This window comes from Barbatula barbatula (assembly GCF_947034865.1).
Source record: "Barbatula barbatula genome assembly, chromosome: 10".
NCBI classification, from domain to species: Eukaryota; Metazoa; Chordata; class Actinopteri; order Cypriniformes; family Nemacheilidae; genus Barbatula; species Barbatula barbatula.
The window spans coordinates 4,071,384-4,094,019 of NC_136773.1; the positions used below are offsets into that span (position 1 = coordinate 4,071,384).

Consider the following 22,636-nt stretch of genomic DNA (forward strand, 5'->3'; position numbering starts at 1 on the left):
ATAGCACGATACTGAATGATAACCATTGTCATATAAAGCTTGCCATATACATGGTCCTTAAAAGTACTTCAAAAGAACGTAAAGGCATGTATAATGGAACTGTACATGTCCTAAAACACTGTAACATCAGCTTTTTGTTAGCAGAGATCTTTTTTACATTAGATATGATTCAATTAGCTTATGCTGTCCAAAAAGATCCGGAACTAACGTTTGGCTATATTACAGGACATGTACAAACTCATATTTTCATTCTAAACGGGTCCAGAAACAGTATAAGATCACAACATGATCAAATTTGTGAAAAGACGTTTTTAATGAACGTACACAACAGGGAATGCATTAGCTATTGCACAATAGATCGAGTCTGGCTGTAGCCTTTAAGATTCTAAATGCGATATTTCATTTGAATTCTAACTTAATATGTAATTCTGGTTCACAACACATTTCGACTAAATCAAAGTGGTGACTCAAAGCAAACACTAAATGGTGCTGAAGGAGGAGATACATAGTAAATTATCATACCGGCATGAGCAATTGTATTTCCCGTTGAAACCTGACATTTGTATATGCTTATGTGTTAGAACAGATGTGTCAGAATCTGTGGAAGGTCAAATGCAGATTGTGATTGATATATTTTGGCCAATATTTTCCCTTCCTATAATGCCAAAGCTCATGGGTTGAGGAAACAGAAAACATGCTGCATATGACGCCACAAGTAATAAATGAACTAATTTATTAAAGCTGCAATACGTAACTTTTGCCTCTCTATCGCCATCTCGGTCTGAAACCAAAAAATGAATGTAACTTTACTTTCTTTAGGTAGGTTGAAATCAAATGTCGTCAAACTCACATTTCCTTAGAAATCCCACCAAACAGCTCACTTTGTATATTAAGCTTAACATTGAGATTATATTAAAAGTAAAATCCAGCTAAAGATTTTTAACCAAATTTCAAAAATTTCAAAAGTGTAACATCCAAAAGCTGCGATGGCAAAGACTTCCTTCTCTCTCTTTACAAGATTGAATTTCACCTAAAATATTTCGAAACAAACGTGAGGATAACAACATCCAGTCATGCTCTGACAGGCAAAAAATTATGTGCAGTTTTTTTTCAAACTCAATGAGAGGGCAGAATGCTGGCGTCCGCATGTGAATTTTACAGGTTGAACGCGTACGTAACATCTGTTTGTGTTTAAATCAGACACAAGCTTTGGACCGCATGACTGTGCTGCGAGTCAAAGGTGCCAAGAAAAGCCTCGGCCAGCCAACTCCGTCCCGCAGATGCAGGGCTGAGCTCTGGCTCGATGAACCGACACACTTCATCTTACTGTAATCTCTGCTTACTACCGCCACAAATCTAAATGGTTCTATCAGTTTGGTCTAATGAGATCATTTTCATCAGAATTATTAGGTTAAAGCTGTCAGCCAAATTCTGTGCAGCAGTACTTCACACTCTTCAATGCATCCGAGACGTAATGGCACCGTTTCAAAATCTAGTAAACCAAATTTTGGTTTTAACAACTTGATAATTCATGCTTCACTAAATTTTTTGTCCAATCAGATGCAAGTATGTCCCTCCCAAGTTTACAATTTTGAAGTGTTTTTGTTTATTGAAATCAAACAAAATATTTGCCTAAATTTTTTTGGAAAAAATAGACCAACAAAAAAATAAATGTTGCCTCAGAAATAAACAGAATTAATACGTTTAAAGCACTAAAATTATCTAATATAGCAACATAAAAAATAAACAATCAAATAATAAAATGCCAAAAACTAGGTAAAATAACAAACAAATTAAAATCTAAAAAGAAAAGCTCTTAAATCAAAACTATAATAACTCCCCCTGAAATCTTGGTTTTCGTTAATGGCCATTTTTAAAAAGCCTTTATATCCCACCCGAAAAATATATACATAAAAGATTTAATAAAATGAATGACATTTCAATGCTGGTTTAAGTGTAATATGTAAAGTCCTAAAGAGCTGCTTCGATTTAGTCTGTAGACATCATGGCAGCTCAATCGTTGCAAGATATTCAGTGTTGTTATACAAATGTTATACACAGTGCTGTGTAAGGTGAGAGAGGTGAAGATGGGAGTAGATCTGTCTCAGCACTGAACAGTAATTACCAGAGTAAAAACATTCTTTACTGTGATTTACCCTCATTGATTTGCTTCCTCAGAAGTCAGCTGAAAGTGAAACCGAGCTCATCAGAACCTGTCAAAACGGCCAACCAGCAAAAATTCTGCCCTGTTTACATCTGATACTACATACACAACAGTATCAGGTGATCTAAACCAAAAAACGTTTTAAAACCGTATGCTTCTTTATTTCTGATTTTGAGACACAAAGGAACAGTTCCTAAATCATAATACTTCTTTTGTTCTGTGTAACCAAAAGGACAATTTATAGCACCTTTTCCTGCATACATTTCTATGTATGAACACAGAGAAAGATATTTGGAGAATGCTTATAGCCAAACAGATCACCCCCCCCCCCCTGTTGACTCGCACTTTTGACTAGCATTGTATTTTTTTCCTACTATTGGAGTCAATGGGGGCAAAATCTGTTTGGTTACAAGCATTCTTCCAAAATATTTTTATCTGTGTTCATCAAAACTAATAAATGTATACAAATTTGGAACAACTCGAAGGTGAGTGAATGATGACAGAATTTTCACTTTTGAGTGAAGTATCCCTTTAATTGGTCTCCCAATTGTGTTTAACCAAAATGTGCTGTGTCCCATTACATGTCTTGTCATTGACATCAAACCCATCCCCATATATTTAAATTAAATAAAACCTTAGAAATAGTAGAGGACCACATTTTTAGCAAATGTCTCAAATTGTCTTTGGCTCATACAGAGAGACTTACCAAGAGAGGGTTTTTGGTCAATCGCCTGAAATGCGGTCTGTGTCTAACAAAACCTCTAAACATTTTCACGTTTTATCTATGACATAAAACACACCAGTTATAAACCGCTTGTGATTGTTTAAACCTTTATTGTGTCTTTTAAACGGCGGTTGCTGTCAGTACACAATCCGTTCCACCTGCACGATCCGTTCTGAGCATGCGCGTAATTACGTATTAGAAAACGTCATGGTTCCCTATCGATACTTCACTCGTACTGCGTAGCAGGACGCTATGGGAAAAACTCCTTTTTCTCCGATGACTGAAGCAATTCAATACCGCAGTGAAAACTGCACGGTGATTGGTTGGAAAAAAGTAAAACTTTAAACCAATCGTAGCGGAGCTGCCGGACCAATGGCGATGGCACACGCCAAAATGGGCGGGGCTTATGGCTATATAAGCAGACGCATCGCCGTAGAGTCCTCAGATCTCTTCTCCTTCAGCGATGACCTGATCTTCGCTTCCCGAGACTGTCTGCTTCGCCGTCGAGAGAGCACCTGCAGCGGATTCGACCTCCTGCTCAGCGGCCCCTCCGGCGGATTCTGTTGGCGGCTTCGCTAGCGAACGGTTCGCTACTCAGCAACGGTCTTTTCCCTGCCGCTATCCGGCGACGCTAAAAGATAAATTTTCTAAGAGCAAATTTCTGCTGTGTTTTTTGTGCAGTTTTCACTGCATTACAAATGCCGTGTCGTCCCTGTCACTCGTGTGGGGTTTTCCTGCAGGCCGCTGACGGGCATGACGAGTGCGTCTCATGCCTGGGTCTCTCCCATGCTGAGAACGCGCTCAAAGAGACGGAATGCTCTCACTGCGAGAGTATGAGTCTCTCCTCTCTGCGCTCGCGTATAGCTTTCTTTTCAGAGAGTGACTCCGCCCCTCAATCCCCGCCGCCTCTGCCCGCACAGGCCACTGTGTGAATGAAGCAGCGGGGTAGAGGAACTAAGCGCTCGGGGAAGCGCGAGCTCACGCCGGCTCGGCATGCCTCGCCTTCCCCAGAAAGAGAGCTTTCCCCGGTTTGTTTCACCCGAACAGATCAGCGTCCACTGGCGGCCGCCTGTCAAAGAACTTCACCGTTCTTTCCGGAAGTTCACGGCGAACTCACGAAGTCATGGTGCGCCCCCTACTCGGCCCGTCTTCGACCTTCTTCCCCCTCCGCTCTCACTTCCGTGGACGGCGCAGAGGAAAAAGGGTAAGAGAAAGTGCCCCCCCTCGATGAGTCAGTGGCCGCACAACTGTGTCCGCCCACCGCCATCGGATGGAGGGCTAAGGCATCTCATCCCTCCAAGCCGTGCAGAACCACCTCGGCCCTCCCTGGACGCGCATACTCGTCCTCAGGCCAGGCGGCTTCGGCGCTACACTCCATGGCAGTGCTCCAGGTATACCAGGCCAAGCTCCTCCAAGGAATGGATGAGTCCGACCCTAACCCTGCGCTCTTCAGAGAGCTACGGAGCGCAACGGATCTTGCTCTACGCGCCACCAAGGCCACGGCCCAGGCGATAGGAAGATCTATGGCCAGTTTAGTAGTGCTCGAGCGTCATCTGTGGCTGACGCTTACGGAGATCAAGGAGGCAGACAAAGTCCCCTTCCTAGACGCTCCAATTTCCACTACCGGCCTCTTCGGACCGGCGGTGGAGGGTTTTGCGGAACGCTTCACGGCTGCGCAGAAGTCTTCGCAGGCCATGAAACACTTTCTGCCGAAGAGACCCGGATCTAGACCGGTGGCGACCCACCCCAAGCTAGCTCCGACGCAACAGCCGGTGAGAACCCCTGCTGCTCAGATGGCTACGGGAGCTGACGGCCGTCAATGCTCCCGATCTGGACGGCGCTACCCGCATCCCCCACGACAGGGTCCCCGGCCTAAGATCACGCTGGACCCTGCGCCTCAGGCCCCATCCTGAGACCGATGCAAGGAAGAGGAAGGCTACAGGGCCCGCTCCAGCTGGCCCTCCTTCAAAGACCGCTCTCATGTCGGCCCGGTCACCCCGTTCAGTTCCGGGTGCCGGCAAAATGTTGATAATGTGCAAAGTTGTGAGTGCGGGGCCTTTTCCAATGCCCACACCATATACTGCAAAATGTTTAATAAAACACAAACATTGTCAAAAAAAGAGCAATCTTCCTCTTCCATTGTCCTTGGGAGCCAAGCCCCCAAACGTAACTCCCCATTGCACCCAACCCCTTGCCACCCGGGCCAAGGCCTGGCGAGCCATCCCCGGTGTGTGAGATTGGGTTCTGGATATAATACCGCGAGGATATTCACTCCAGTTTGCTCGTCGACCCCCGCGCTTTCGCGGGGTCGTCCCCACCCGAGTACAGAACTCAAATTCACACGTTCTGCGCACGGAGTTGAGGAATTTACTGGACAAAGGAGCCATAGAAATGGTTTCTCCAGACCAAATCGAGTCAGGCTTCTACAGCCGATACTTCCTCGTACCAAAGAAGGACGACGGCCTCCGCCCCATCCTCGATCTCAGACATCTGAATCGCGCCCTTGTGAAACGGCGTTTCAGAATGCTCACGATGAAGCAGATCCTCTCGCAAATACGCCCAAAGGACTGGTTCTTCTCTCTGGACCTGGAAGATGCATACTTCCACATTCAGATAGCCCCCCGTCACAGACGATTCTTGAGATTCGCCTACGAGGGGGTTGCATATCAGTACATGGTCCTTCCATTCGGACTCTCTCTAGCTCCACGCACTTTCACGAAGTGCATGGATGCGGCTCTTTCCCCTCTCAGACAGAAGGGAATCCGCATTCTGAACTACCTCGACGACTGGCTTGTTCTAGCCCAGTCGGAGGACGAGCTACGGTCCCACAGATCCCTCCTCCTCAGCCACCTAGAGTGCCTGGGACTCAGGATCAATCTTGCCAAGAGTGCACTGTCCCCCAGCCAACGTATATCGTTCCTAGGGGCAGTTTTCGACTCAAAACGCATGACTGCCAGAATATCGCCAGAACGAGCTCTGGCTATTCGACGGCTTGCGGCCTCATTCACACCCGGGGTTTCACGCCCCCTCAGGGTTTTTCAGAAAATGCTGGGCCTTATGGCCTCTGCATCTCAGGTGCTGAGTCTGGGCATCCTCCGGATGCGGCCCCTCCAGTACTGGCTGAAGCCCAGAGTTCCTCCACACGCTTGGCGTCTTGGACGTCTACGTGTTCTGGTGAACCAAGCCTGCGTAACCGCCCTAGCCTCGTGGAAAGATCCCCTTTGGCTAGAGCAGGGTATGCCCCTGGGCTCGACATCCAGCCGGAAAGTGGTAACGACAGACGCCTCCAACACAGGTTGGGGGGCTCTGTGCGACGGCGAACCGGCCTTCGGCCTCTGGTCGAACAAGGAAAGGAGCCTCCACATCAACTACCTGGAAATGCAGGTAGTATGGTTGGCTCTTCGCTACTTCCTACCGGTGCTAAAGGATCGCCACGTCTTAGTCCGATCAGACAGCATGACGGTGGTATCTTACATAAATCACCAGGGAGGCCTCTCCTCAAGACGCCTTTTCTCCCTAGTATTACGCCTCTTGGAATGGGCCCAGTCCAATCTGCGCTCTTTGAGGGCAACTCATGTCCCAGGCAAACTGAACCGGGGGGCAGATATGCTATCTCGGAGCAACGTTCCTTCGGACGAATGGACGCTCCACCCCATATCGGTTCAGCAAATCTGGCAAATCTTCCGCAAGGCAGAAGTCAACCTTTTCGCCTCAGAAGACAATACTCATTGCCCAACTTACTTCTCGAAGGGCAGGGACGCCTTGACCCACACTTGGCCCAACCGGCTCCTCTATGCTTTTCCCCCGATCGCGCTCTTACAGCAGACGATCAGGAGAATCAGGGATCAAGCGCACCGAGTGCTATTGGTAGCCCCTCTGTGGACAAACCAGCCTTGGGTCGCAGATCTCTCCCAGCTGCTAGTAGCAGCCCCGTGGCCCATTCCCCTGAGGCGGGACCTCCTCTCTCAGGCGGGGAACACGATATGGCACCCCCAGCTGTGGGCTCTGCACCTTTGGCCTCTCGACGGGAGCCTACGGACCTCCCCGAGAGAGTCCTGAACACCATATCTCACGCTAGAGCCCCGTCCACTAGACGTCTCTATGCCCTCAAATGGTCTGTCTTCGCCTCGTGGTGTACACCACGCGGCGCTGACCCGATGTCCTGCGACATATGGCTGATACTGTCATTCTTGCAAGAGTTGTTGGATAACGGCCGTGCCCCTTCCACGCTCAAAGTCTATGTGGCAGCTATTTCAGCCTCACATACCCACATTGGAGGAAAAGGAGTGGGCAAGAACGACCTTATCATTCGTTTCTTGAAGGGCTGCAGGCGGCTACACCCCCCTCGCCCTCTTACAGTTCCCACTTGGGATCTGCCCACGGTCCTGAGGGCTCTAAAGAGCCCTCCCTTTGAGCCTCTGCTATCTGTGGACCTCCGTTCCTTAACGCTCAAGACCGCTCTGCTTCTCGCTTTAGCATCGGTGAAGCGTGTAGGCGACCTACAGGCTCTCTCTGTGAGCCCGTCCTGTCTGGAATTTGGGCCTAACGACGCCAGGGTCGTCCTCAAACCAAGGCATGGCTATGTACCTAAGGTGCTCTCTACTCCGTTCAGTGCACAGGTTATTACGCTCTCTGCTCTCCCCTCCTCCGAGCAGGACCCAGAACTTAACCTGCTCTGCCCAGTCAGACTTTTACAAGATTCTACAGTCTGGACGTTCCGGCCCTTCAGGCCCGGGTCCTTTCTGCTTTGAATTAGGCCGCTGAGCCCTGGCTCTATAGCCACGCCAGCGCCTAATAACTTTGGGACGATTAACCGGACTAGGCCACCTACTAGCTTGGCCTTCTCCGTCTTCTAAGGGATTCCCTGTTCTACCCAGTCTCCGAGCCAAGGCTCTGAGACTATCTGTGTTTTTCGTTCCATCTGTAGCACGGCGTGATTATACTGGTTCCCCATAGCGTCCTGCTACGCAGTACGAGTGAAGTATCGATAGGGAACGTACTCGGTTACTGACGTAACCTCGGTTCCCTGAGATACGGGAACGAGTACTGCGTTCCTTGCCGTGCTACGAGCTGCTTGTCGTTGCTTCAGTCGAAGTAACCTGAGGACTCTACGGCGATGCGTCTGCTTATATAGCCATAAGCCCCGCCCATTTTGGCGGGTGCCATCGCCATTGGTCGGCAGCTCCGCTACGATTGGTTTAAAGTTTTACTTTTTTCCAACCAATCACCGTGCAGTTTTCACTGCGCTATTGAGTTGCTTCAGTCATCGGAGAAAAAGGAGTCTTCCCCATAGCGTCCTACTATGCAGTACTCGTTCCCGTATCTCAGGGAACCGAGGTTACGTTAGTAACCGAGTACGTTTTCCTACATTATTGGTACCACGCACGCAGGCGATGAAACATTTGACGGCCAGGCGGAACAACTGGCGGCATATTTTTTGTTTTGTAGGCTAACGTTACATAGTTGAACCGTTCACGGCGAGTCTGTTTTTATGTTTTTAAATGTTGCTTACGTTACCATGATTACGGTGTGTTTATGTGGTTGCCAATCCAAAATAATAGAGTTGATACATGAACATAGATGATTGTGGTTACATGTGGAATAAAGTATTTTTATCGACTGCAAATCTTCAGTTTCCTCCAAACTCCGTTTTGCGATTCATTGCTGTATGGCATGTCTATTTAACTTACCGTGTTTCGACAGTTTGTGTCGTTTTTTTATAAAATCTGATAATACTATTAACTTTAAATTTAGTAATTTTTTAGTATGGGTCCATATAGGCTAATATAATTTAAATTAGTGAAATAATCCCTTCAATGGCGTTTACAGAAGCCAATAAGGAACATAACACTTATGTCTAACTAGACTATATTCATTTACATGAAGAAAGAACTACAAACTACAAAGTCAGGGGAAACATTACAGTATTTCAAACTGACTTGACAGAACGCATAGTGAAATGATACGAGGTGGACAGCGGCGAAGTAAATTGAGTATTGTATTTTATTTAACAGTAAAAAATATAAAGAAAGCTGCGCAAGTGTGGAACAGATCGTGCAGTGTCGTAAATCATCATTTGCGCATGAGCGGTTTCCATAACGTCGTTGTGGGCATGCGCGAACGGATCGTGCAGGTGGAACGGATCGTGTACTGACAGTTGCTAACAAGTTGCTATAAGTGACTACTTTGGCGAGCACATAAGACCTCATAGCGCGTAGACTTCTCTCAAATAATGCAACATGGGCACAAATGTCTTAAATCATTGTTAGGGATTCATTCACGGAACAATTACTTACCAGGGAACACATTTTTAATAAAGTTTGAGAAAGTTGTCGGAGGATTGGGGTGGTGACGTTGATATCGAGCGACCTTAAGTGCAGTTTGTTTATAGCCTCGTGTTAGCTTTTTACTTTTGGCGATTGTATTTACAAATAGCAAATATTGTGTTAATCTGTAAATATTATCTCGATAGACAAAATCACAGATCTTATTTTTTGCGATATTCCAAAAGTCTATGGCAAAAGTGCATAGGCTTTCGGTCGAGGCAACCAGCACGACGCTTACTTCTGGGTTAGCCTACAAAAATACGTCATCTTCAGAACCTTTTTAAAATTTTGAACTCTTCATTTTCAATACAACTATGGGGCACATCACAAACACAGGACCCTCATCAGGGGTAATGTTTCTTTAAAATAGTCTGAAACAATGTGTATTGTGAAACACTATTCAAATATATTGAATTGAGTAAACATGTATCCACTTAGTTAAGACTGTTGAGCCATTTTTGACATCTCTCCAAAAGTGAGTCATCTATGGGGGATCCCCCTATTTTCATGCAATGCAAAAATGACTTATATAAAGCTTCTGTGATTTAGTTACTCCCATGTGTTACTCTCAAGAAAACCATCTCACACTTCACATATACGTGAAGCCTTTAAATGTAACATTTCTGCATCAGATTGGTAGCATTCATCTTTTTTTGGTCTAATGAGGTGCTTTAAGTAAAGGTGACGCGTCTTCTGTGTGTTAATCGTTAGCACCTGAACTTAACCGTAGGTGTTAGGTGGATGTTGAGCATTTAAATTAAATACGTCAGGGAACTTGTGCACATTTCTGGACAGACTTCAAGGATCCTTCAAAGATGACGGAGTTTGACGTTGGACGCTGCCATTAAGCTGTATATTTCAGTTACTTATTTAAGAATGATTACAGCCCATTTCAGTGGTTGTTTAGTTGGCTGAGATACAGCTAATCGTAAAACTCACCACAGCTGGATGCATTTAGTGAATTTTGTAAATGTTTATCTTTCTAGAGCCTTTTAGTTAGTGCCCGCAACATAATATCAATGTTTTCAAAATTTGGAACACACACACAAACAAACAAACTCCTGCCCTATTCTAGTCTCTTCAATTAGAATTGCGTTTAAAATCATGTTTAAAGTCATAAATAGAAGGTTGTAGTTAAAACACTTGCATGAATTAATGAAACATTAAAACAATGTTTTGATAGCAAGGCAGAGACAGCGTCCTCTACTTAAAAAAAATATCAACATACAAATGTCTTCCTTGTAGCCAATTCTGTTCAGTGAGAAGAGAGGAAAGTCTTTTAACATTGACAAAAGTGCACATATCACATTCTTAGCAAAATATTATCTGACAAGCTGTTTTTCCAAGTGGACATGGTGTCATGAACTGTGACAGAGAACCCAAGTGCAGGCAGACACGGGGATGAAGGGGTTAAACAGGTTTTAATAAATAATAAACACAAAGCAAACACCCGCGATGGGGGGAAAACACTGACAAACTAAAATCCAACACTGAAAACAAATACTTCCCACATGGGGGGCAAAAACAAACTACTAGAAAAACAAACTACTAGAAATACAAACAAGGAACTTGAACTAAACATACACGATACAGGAACCAGGAACTTGAACTACACACACTAGCAGGGACCATGTACAGGGATTACAAGTATACAGGTACAATCAACCAGCACAAGACAATGGACAAGAGGGTATTATATAGGGAGACTAACAAAGGAGATAACGATGGGCAGGAGTGGGTAATGCGACACAGGAGGAAAGCAATCCTAGGAACGAGAGGGGCGGGGCCAAATGACGAGACAGGAGAGAACGCATATTATGTCCTGATTGACAATAATATGTTTCTCTCCACATAAAACACGTGGGTCTGTCATGATTCTGCCCCTAGACCAGAAAATCAAGACAAGAGCAGGCAGAATCATGACACATGGCACTATATAAAACAATCGTACATGCATAATATCTACTCCAAACCAATCACAGGAAATAAATAGACGGCAACACCAAACTTGCACAACCGAATTGAAGCTTTGCACTGGTTCTAGTAAAAAATCGAAAAATGTCTATTCATTGCCCCCACTGTTGTTTCATCGCACACGCACAAGCTACACAGTTTCATCATTCAAATTGGGGTAAACATCCCACAATTCTCAGAAATGTCCCAACAGAGAGCGTGAACCAGAGCCAAACCTGCAGTCTTACCGTGCACACACACAAAATCACCATTTTAGCAACTTCTCAATTATTCCCCTTGCAAGTCCTAACAATTTCCTTGTTTATTTGAACAGGATCTCATTCGTAAATTTACAGACCCCCAGCACACACAATCATTCGAACGTTTTTTCAACGTCAGCCGCATAGACAAACACTTCAGAGGTCTACTCCTGGGCTACTTTAAAACTCCAGATGTCTGAGGCTCTGCTCTACTGAGAATGACTTTCGCAGAGGTCAATGAAACTCTACTTCAGGACTTGAAGTGAATTTTTGGTTCAAGGCTGGTGAACATGGGATGAACTTTCATCATGAAATTAATATATACCCTCCTAGCTGGTTGGAAAAGCATCTTAGGAGAGTCAAGGTATATGTATGCATGTATATTTCATGACAATTGATTAAGTTACGCAACCTTGAACACACATTGTCATTGTGAAAAAACTCGCAGCCACTCTTGTCTCATTGTTCCAAGGTTATCAGAGCGGGCAGGACGCAGTTCATGCCCAGAACTGACAAAAGCTGAGATGATAGCGCTGGATAAAGAAGGTGACTTGATACGTCTTCACCACAAAATTTCAGCCGCTATTAGGTCATTAATGATAATCTCAAATAGTTTTATTTATTTTGCCTTGTTATGCAAGCACTGTCGAGCTTGTGCAGAGGCTGCAGCTTTTTACAGAGGGGAACTGAAATCCCCTGGTTAGGCCTGGTTTCCCTCTGAGTTTTTTTTTGGAGTTTTGGGTTCCTCGCAACCGTTTGCATACTGTTTGACTGGCCGGGGGGCTGCTAGAATTTTTTAAGTTTTATTTAATTTACACTGCATATATGAATTTATCGTCTGTTTGATATTTGACCTGTGTTTCCCTCTTCTTATCTTCTTATTAAAATTGTAAAAAGCACAACATAAATGAAGTTGACTTGACTTGACTTAAATGTTATTCGTTTTTAAAGACTAAACCTTTCTGTTTCTTTTACATCAAATTACACAACAACTTTAGTCTTTCCAATCCAACCCGATCACAAAAAAATAAATTAGTGGCAGCAGGCGCGCTTTACTAAGATGGATCAAAAACAAAGTGAAATCTATCAAGGGCTATTAAAGGCAAAGACGTCATCAAACACGGCTTTAAAATCAACGCAATCCCTCACAAACAACGCTTATATGACATGTGTAAATAAACAAGCGCAGGGGTCTGTTTGACCGTTCGGATGTTACGACAGCTTAGCTTGACCTGTCATTGATGTTTGTTTGGGTTTACATGATGATGTGTTGGATTGAAAAAGGTTTATTTTGTAGTGTGGTTAGCGGCCGCAGGGGCCCGTACATGATGGCTGTGTTCTGTAGCTCATGTGGGTTTAATAGATGTTAGTCTTTTCAGCTCTGCGTGAGACTGGATCCAGGCAATGTCACACATCTCCAAGAGGAAACGAGAGTCAGGGCCAGGAGGACATTAAATTAATCACTTCGAAAAAAAGACGTGATTATTACTTCGAGTTTTAGAGAAGGAGGGAGAGCAACCAAAACAGTCCATAATGAAACATACAAATAAGCATTGTGGCATAGAGTTGTCACAATACCTTGTTTTTGTATATTTCGTTTTAGTATAAATCCATCACATTATACACAATATTATTATAACTTTTATTATTGAGAATTCAAGTGTGATTATTTGTGTTTGTCTCTAATGGATATTAACCATGGTTTATTATATTTAAAATTCACATTTATTCATATGATTAATTCGCTCATTCATATGATTCATTCATTCCTCACTCACTCACTCAGTAGCTGCGTTCCAATTCATAGGGTCCCTACTCACTGAGCATGGTATAGCCATTGAAGTGGACTTCGCTGACAATAATGGCTAATTTGGAAGTCCTTGCATAGTTAGTCTTAGTCCTGTCATGTTGTTATTTTTCCCTGTTTTGTTATGTTACCCCCTTGTGGGTTTTGCTTTTATATTATTAAAGTCTTGTTAACAACATAGTCATTGACAGACCTATTCTGTTTTATTAATATACATACAGAAGGTTGAATTCAACTTTGAATGTAAAAAAGTTAACGTTTCAGAAATAAATCTTGTATTTAAATATTCTTTGTTTAATTGTTACTACGATACTATTGTATTGTGAACCCAGTATCGTGTATAATACAGAATCTTCAGCTAATTGGATCGTTACATCCCTAAGTGACAACATGAATAAAACCCTGTTCTTGCTTCACCATTTAAAAAAAGAACATAAAAAGGACCAAAAGTAGCCGACTATATTTACACCCTTTCCCCCCTAAACTCATAAAGAAAATCACATGACTCTAAATGTCAGTGTGATTAACTGATGCCTCTGTGGTTTAAAATGGACTGCTGTGATTACATCCTTTGGGAAAAAACTGCCGCTTACACCAGTCCTTGCTTCAGAAGACACAGGGCTTTTCGTTGACTTCATTTCAAAGAACCCTCTGGGTTATTTCAAACTCACTTACATTAAATCAATTCAATCCGTCTTTTATCTCTAGAAATGTAGTTTTGCGGCATGTGGTGCTACACCGGGGAAAGGGAGCACTTTGGCCCGTCTCAAGCAATCTTCTGAGATCATCCGCAGAGCGATCCAGATCAATCCTCCGCGGTGTTTGTGCATGTGTGTGTGCGCTACCGCTCACGTGTGCTTGTTTTATGTGTTTAGATGTTCAACACTTCGGTGATCGATGATGCTTTTCTAAAACTGTGTAAACTGTTCCTTTTGCTCTTATTTCCTCCTGTCTCCTCTAATTGTGATTGCACAAATTTGAAAGGAAGAAACCTTTTCTCTGCATTCAGCAATTTTGCACACATTACTGTGACTTTTTAACAAGCCAACACAGCCTCGCAAAGTGCGGAACGCAGGGAAAGTGTCCACACGAAGCCATTTCTATTCAATGCTGGCCATCTCCTTGTATATACATGTCTGCACATTTTTCATTGGGCATGTGATCGGTGCTGGACATTCTTCCAGAACTACATCATCACTCTACAGAAGTGCCATGTTCCCCCTCAATTGTTTTCTTTCTTGGGCTTGTCAGTGCTCTGAGTAGGTCCACTCAAAGTGTAACCGCGTCCAGCTCGTGGCATTTCATCTCCACGTGACTCTGGTCACAGCTGGTCAAGAGTGTGGACCTTCTCCAAAGCAAACACACTACGGAATATTGTGGAACGATCAAATACGCTGCAGCTATCGGTTTACCAAACAGACACAAAACAAAGAGAAACAAAGTTAGCGTTTTCTGTCTGAGATTGTGAGGGAATGTTTGATTCTTGATTGTTCGTCCCTCTGCTTGGCCCAGCTTGTTGTTTTGGAGAATGTCATGTCAGAATGTCTGCAACAGGAGCAACAGTGATTTCATATAATACTTAATACTATAAAACTATAAATTTAAATAACAGTTTTAAACAATATATCACATATAGAATATATTACGAAAAGTAATTGTGCACCTCTCTTTAAAAAGCCACACAATTTAAACAGTATTAAAGGTGTATGACAGGATGCAAACCAACATTAAATCCTTTGATCAAATGGGCCATAAATAAAGTACTTCTTTTTATGGGATTGGCGCCAGTTCTTGACGAGTATGGGGCTTGTGCAAATTATAAGAAATCAAATAGGGGAGGCAGAAGAAGAGAGACGGAGAGATAAAGAGCTACAAAAGATGAGTCAAATTCATTTTACGCTCTCCTGATTTCACTCACATGATGGAATAACTGTGATAATGAGACAAACATCCTGAGCAAACAGACCAGGGTGCCAATACACTTACACAATGAAACAGCGACACACAAATTCACATTCCTCATCTCCACCATTCTCCGGCTGCGAAAATGTTATGCTAGCGTTGCCCAGATCTCATCAGTAAATGAGCCAAAAGAATAAAGGTCTGACCATCCTGTCTGCTTCAGCTCATAACTTTAATTCTAATGGAAATGCGAAAGCTCTGTCATATCTAATCATCACACCAGCAAACACTGTGCAAAGCTACTCTCACACCGCTTTCAGGTCTTTGATCGATTTCTTGACTGTCACTTTACTAGCAAACCTTAAAGGGGTGATTTAACTTTCTGACTTCTTTAAAATGTTAAATGTCCTGTCGTCTCATGCATAACATGGTCAACTTGTCAAAAAAACGAGTTGGACATATTACGTAGTATTTCTGTGCTCGATACACTCCCCCAATGTTCGTATAGGTTTCGGAAAGTTTTGAAACATTAAAGTTTTTGAACATGAAATTCCCTTACTTTCTTTAGTCCCTTACTGTGCAATTCTCTCGGAAATGCATGCCCACGGCAAGGCAAAAGAAATAGCGCGCCAATTGCGTCAACCGACGAGCAAGAAGAAGACCTGATTACCATCAAGATTGGCTGCGCTATGGGCCTGCAGCTGCAGCTCTTTACTCTTGCGATAGTGAGAGACGTTGAGGTGTGTTTGTTCAGGGCATTTGGTTTGACAGATGTTATATAAATGGTGGATATAACGGTGGATTTGCAGATTGTTTGAAACAGATAGATGGCGCGGTCTCAGCAAAGATGCCCGACATGAACCGCACGTGGTAAGTGAAACTGAGTCATATGTCTGAGTTTTGTAGGCAATCGGCGTGTACGTGCATAATGTAAACAACAAAAAATTATACTGAATCAGCAGTTACGGTATAATGCAGTGATGTATTGTGTGCTCGTGATTTAATTCTTCAGGAGTTTGTTTGTTTTCGGAAATAGTAGTACAGCTGTATCTATCTTTAATAAATGTGATCAAACTAAATACTCTTTGAAGATAAGAAGTGTGCAATACTACTCTATATTTACTGAAGATTAATATGAGATTGGCAGCAGAAACTGCCCGTTAAGCCAGACCTTTAACATGTCTGCCCGAGATGAACTGCAGGAAATAAACAATCTGAGCTGGCAGCGAGAGGCAGGAGTTAGAAATTTGAAATAAAGCTAATTATCAAAGGCAAAGACTTATGGGTAAAATGTTTATGCAAATATATGACAGAGAACAAATTTTTGGACGGAATGGTGGTTATATGAATTTGAGTCAGGAACAGCACATTTTTAGGACACGTTCTTTCATGGTTCTGTCCCGCCTTGTCTTGCTTTTCTTGACCCAGTGGTAGAATCATGATAGAGCCTCATGTTTTGTGTGGGGAGAGACATATTATTGACGTCTTGACATAATTTGCGCACTCTCTGGTCTCATCTATGGCCACCGGGGTTTACCCCGGTCGTGACAGCGATCCCTGAAAACTTCAAAAGTTCAAAATACTGTAGTTAAAGTGAAAAAACAGTGCACCAGATCAGTGTCCATATTCGTTTTGGAACACTCATTAAAGCGTTATACATTTTCTTTAGTTATGAAAGAAGCCATCTTCAGTGAATGGCAACGTGATGGAAAATGCCCACCTCACTAGTTAGACCCACTGCCCCGTGGATTTTAGCGACGTGTCCAAGCAGCGCAGGGTTTTTCTGACCCACACTTCTCAGGATTGAGAGGAAGGCTGTGAGAGAGGCGGGGCTCGTCCGAGCCACGTTCACCAGCATACTCAGAACAGAATCACCCAGGTCACTGTCATTGAGATAACCGATCAAAGATGGCACCAAAGAAGATAACACCTAAAGAGAAAGAGAAAATAAGACCTGAGGTTAAAGGTCTTGTTCTTAAAACAACAATAATTTTCACCATTTTCTAAAAATAGGTATTTAATGAGAAGATTAAATAAGAATAACTGTCCAATAAACATTTTGTAAGCAAAATAGGATTGCATGTGTAGTTTGTGACCAACAGTGGGTTTATTTAGTATTAAGAGTACTTTTTTTTATATTTCTCTTACAATAACTTGTGTAACAGGGTTGAAAGCTATTCATTTCAAAATAATACTTTAAAAGCAACAATATCCAAAAACATTTACAATGCTTATGACTAAAAAACTTAAGACACTCTTTCAAACACAGGTCCCTTATGGTTCTGATCCTGCTGTGTAAAGAACTACCACTCTCTGATTGGTTGATTCCAGAGCCACCCATCCCATAAACAGGTCCTTTGGTCTTACAGCACATGGGCTTTCAAAGACCAAAATGATGAAGATAGTAACAGAGAGAGAGAGAGAGAGAGAGAGAGAGAGAGAACTTAAGGAAACTTAGTCACCGTCCCAAGTTCATCTTGTCTAAAGATATGTTAAAAGAAATCAGAGATGACCTTAAGTCAGACCTCATATTATGACACAGTGAGTCACAGGCTAAGGCAGAAAACACACAGTAGATCATCGGAGAAATTCAGCCCTGACAACCAGTGAGTCAGTTGACCTCTGTTCTTCAGCATGAAATGAATCTAACAACACCCTTTTAACAGTATTTGTTTAATCCTTTATTATTCTCCGGTGAAACCCATTAATTTTTGAATTGGCAGAGGTGGAGGACAGGCTGGGAGAGCAGCAGACACACACTATGACTGTCCTGTTTTTCTGTCTATTTATAAGTTATAAGCTGGACAAACAATAAAATAATACCTGTTACTCTACAGTACATTTGAAGCCTTGTGGGCAAAGGAAATGAACAGATTTCAAAACCATCACATATATGAAGTTTATGTTAATCTAATTATGTTCAAGGCGAAAGAAATAGCCTGCCCATGCATTAACCGACAAGAAATAGGAAGACACGCTTACCATCAAGATTGGCTGCGCTGTGGGCCAGCTGCAGCTCTTTACTCTTGCGATAGTGAGAGAAGTTGAGGTGTGTTTGTTCACAGCATTTCAGTGATGGATGTTATATAAAGGGTGGATATAATGCTGGATTTGCAGAACGTTTGAAATTGATAGATGATGTGGTCCCAGCGCTTAAAGATTCCGGACATGTACCGCCCGTGGTAAGTAAAACTGATAGAGACACAAACTTATAGAGAATCAGCAGTTATAATGCGATTGTGTATTGTGTGCGCGTGATTTAGTTCCTCCTCCCGCACAACCCCAGAAGGTCGTCTGTTTTCTAAAAATGTTTTATGTTAATCTCTGTTTTGCCCTGAGATTGTTGTAACACTATTAAAACATCAGCCATCAGCCAGCAATTCTCAGCACCTCAGACCTCGGTGCACACTACCCTCACTTCAAACAAATCACTCCACTGAGACTGCACTGCTATGGGTCACAGTAGCACTGTGGCCAGCCAAGGTGGAGTCTAAACCATCGGCCCTGCTTCTAGACTTATCTACGAACTACTCGTGTTTCCGGCACACCCAACGGTGAAACTCGATCTCACCATCCAACTTTGCAATACCAAAATCACTCTCTCCGAAACAGCCAGGAACTTAGGGGTCATATTTGATGAACAGTTGTCCTTCAATGATCACATTGCAAACACAACACGGTCATGCCGATATGCCTTTATCAACATTAGAAAGGTTAGACCCTATCTCACTGAGCATGCAACACAACTCCATGTCCAGGCCCTGGTGATCTCTAGGTTGGACTACTTCACTACTCTCCTTGCTGCTCTTCCTCCAAAGGCTATCAAACCACTCCAGATGGACTGCAGCAGCTTGCCTCGTCTTCCAACAGAAGGCTTTTGTTGAAACTAGTAACTTTTCATTAGCACCTATTGTATTATTGCTCCTGTATGACATATCGCTTATTTCCTCCTGAACTCTCTGTAAGTCACTTTGGATAAAAGCGTCTGCTAAATGACTAAATGTAAAAGTAAAAAATTATGGTTTGATCATTCTCACATCATATCTGAGGGAGCTACATACTATACAGTCGTTTGTATATTGTTTACCCGTATACAGTACCATCAACTGTGGCTTGTGTAAAACAAAAAGATACGTTTTTCTAACAGTAAATATGTGATTATGTCTTGAATTAAAATTGTTTTATTTAACTCGAAATATAAACTTTGTCACTGTTCAAACACCCCCCAAAATGTATATAACAGCTTTGAATATCATGATTCTGCCTCATTTCGTCTTGATTTTCTAGTCTAGTGGCACGATCATGACAGAGCTACGTGTTTAGTGTAGACTAGAGAGAGACATGACATTGTTTGTTTTGACCTGTCATGGACTTTCTCTGGTCTCGTCATTGGCATCTCAAACTTGTTTCCTCGTACAGCTTTCCATTAGTGTTTCATTCCCTGCACCTGCCTTGTGTTAATTTACCCCTCGTTAGTCTCCCCATTTAATGCCCTTGTGTTTAATGTCCTGGGCTCGTACGTTTTGCTTAAATGTCTTGTTTGCGGCCATGCCTTGGCTGCTTTATGCCTCAATGTTTGACGGTCCGCCAAGTAATTCATGGTGGACTTATCCCGATTAAGTTCAAGTTGTGTAGCTCTATTGTATGTCAAGTGCTGTTTTAGTTTAGTCCTATTTTTTGTGTGTGTGTTATAATTAAAGTCTTTGTTTTCCCACCACCTACCTCTGCCTGCAACTGGGTTCTTTCACTGAAATTCCTGACATTGAAAGGCTATGCATGTTCAGTTACATTTGTTTTAATTTAAAAATAATGCATAAATATGACTAAATGAAATTTTTCAGTTTTTTCTTTATGTAATGTTTTATCAGACTTTATTTCTTTCACAAACACTGTCTCCTTTTTCCAAATCTCCCTCTCTGTGTAAATAACAGAATGACTCATATCCGTCCCATTATTCTTACAACAAAGCGCTCTATCAATGTGATAATCCAGTGTTGTGTTTGTGCTTGATAATATCTCATGACTACTGCATTCTTCACATCTGGCTCCGTTCATATGCTATTTGCTGTCCCATCACCCCCTTATGTAAATGCAGGAAGCATGGATGACAAAATCGTGCCTCCCCGTTTTCTCTTCCAGTAAATCTCTCTTTCCTAGGAGCTGTGCGGAAATGTTCTGTTACGACGTGCTTTCTGATATTTCAACACTCGATAAAATCTGTTTTACAGGGTTGATGCTGCCACAGGTGTCCATCACCAAATTGTCTGACCATGCATACTTGTGTTTAAACAACCGCTAAATCACTCACTCTTTATATATCCACCCATCCGATCCAAGTAATTTTTCAGTTACCCAGAATAAGTGACCTTGACTGGTTTGTATCCCCACATCCCTCGGTCATTCTGTCATGAGCTCATCCGTCTCTCACTCACCAGAGGGTGAAGCTCAGAGATCATCTGGAGCAGTCGGAGCAGATGCTGTCTGCCGGTCTGATCCAGCTGTGACATCAGCGCCGTCAGCTCACTGATGCGCTGTTGGATGGGCCCTGGTTGCCTTGGATACACAGATGGCAGCACCCTCAACAGCATGGAATTACCTATCAAACCAGTAAACAATACAATACAATAAGTACAATACAGACAGTAACTAACAATGCTTTTTAAAGCTTAACTCTTTATGTCCATTTGAACAGTTTTGTAGGTAATTTTATACTGCCGGTATGTATGAATAATATATTACGGTACTCATGTGTGGTGAGATTTGTTATGGTATCAGTCTATTCATACTTCAGGTTATAGTCGAACCCGCAAGGAGTGGCGAATCAAACCTACAGCTTCGTGATGACTAGGACTCAAAATGTGCATGCCATTTCCCCAAGAAAGCAGCGTGGGAGCTGATTCATCGTGTGTTGACTTCAAACCAACAACAATGTAGCATTCTGTTGTTGTTCACATTTTATTGTCCTTAGTTTCCTCATTTACTTTCTGTCTGACAGTTTTCTCTGCAGAGACACATGTGGCAAACAAGATCCCAGCACGAAATGAGGGGAAGGGAATAAAATACTAAGAAAATGAGGCGAAAACCTAGAAAGAACAAACAATAAACAAACAAAAGAACTAAAGAATGATCCTACAGTGTTAGCGCTGTGCACACATGCAGTAATGTCAGGACCCTCTTCATCTGGAAACGATCCAGATCTTTCTAAAGGTGACCGTGAGCACACTCTCATAGTTTGGACACAATATGGTTACACTGGAGCACTGTGAGATAATAAACATGTGTGGGAGCAGGAAGTGAAACGAGACCTTTCAGCTAAACATGTCAGATGACATGAATGACAGCAGGACCAATAAATTGACAAATCAGTGACCTCTGATGTGTGATGGTTATCATGTGTCCATGTCATGTTTTAAAGGCATTTCTGGAAAACTTGGTAAGTGGTTAGTTCTTGTCTTTGTGTGTTTAAATGGAAAACAGGATTTGTTTCAGCTAATAATGCCGGGGCCTCACCGAAAGATTTTCAAACTGTGAGAGACCACAAACGTCCTAGATTCATCCTAGATTTATTCATCTTGCTCCTATAATGTGTGGTGCGCAATAATGTGACGAAGAAAGCACACCACACAAACAGATTTTAGAGTCTGCTTTGTTTATTATATATGTGTGTTCAATATAAACAACTTTGTATATATAACCTTTTATCTCATTTTAATTGAGAAATTGCTCAAACAGCGTTGTCTAAAGCATTAAAGGTGGCAAACACTAGATATAGTTTTATTTCAACTCAAATATTGTATGTATGTCTTCACAGTAATACAAAAAAATATCAATATTGTTTTGTGAAAAATAGCTGCTGACATTATCAGGAGTTTACTGGCTCCACTGGACCTATCGTTTCTGTTCCACCTTCACCATCAGCACAATCGGAGTCCACCACTACCATCACTTGCGCACAACCTGTTTTTTATTGAAATTATTCGCAATTGCGCTGATGAGTGTTTTTGACTGAAAATGGACAGCATAAAGAAAAGGCTGTTCATCTGATCAGGTACATTCACTCTTAACACACATCACAGGAAAATCTGATAAGTCAATTTTTAGAGACGTTTAAGATCCTCGGGACTTAATCTAGGACTGTCGGAAGGGGAAAAATCTCGCCGATTATCTTGTGGTGAGGCCCAGCAAAACATTTTGCTGTATCATGATGACATTATTGACATTATCATCAACACCCTTTTTACCCCTTACCTGTTTTACAGCAGATGTTTTTTGGTAAACCTTTATAATCTACTGAAAATGAAAGAGCAATGCTCAGACATTGATAGATTCGTTTTTTTGGCCCGGCTGTCACTAATTTTGATTTATTTCAACATCAGCAGTAAACATGACAGTAGATCATAAACTTAATATGGCAGAAAACTCCCAGATCTTAACAAAATCACCTAATCTCTGTTCTGGCAAGCTATGTAAGTCAGGGCGTCAGTTGGTAAACATAATTCT

The 22,636-nt window shown here is 42.5% G+C and overlaps 1 protein-coding gene across 1 annotated transcript in view; it reads right to left on the reverse strand.

The window, feature by feature from the left end:
• Positions 1-22,636, reverse strand: part of veph1 (ventricular zone expressed PH domain-containing 1) — a gene marked incomplete at both ends in the record, with an annotated part of 80,127 nt that overhangs the window by 29,656 nt on the left and 27,835 nt on the right. The window contains 2 exons of the mRNA XM_079465573.1: positions 16,857-17,066; positions 20,569-20,732. Coding sequence (XP_079321699.1) covers positions 16,857-17,066; positions 20,569-20,732 — 374 coding nt within the window. The remainder of the gene's footprint in view (positions 1-16,856; positions 17,067-20,568; positions 20,733-22,636) is intronic.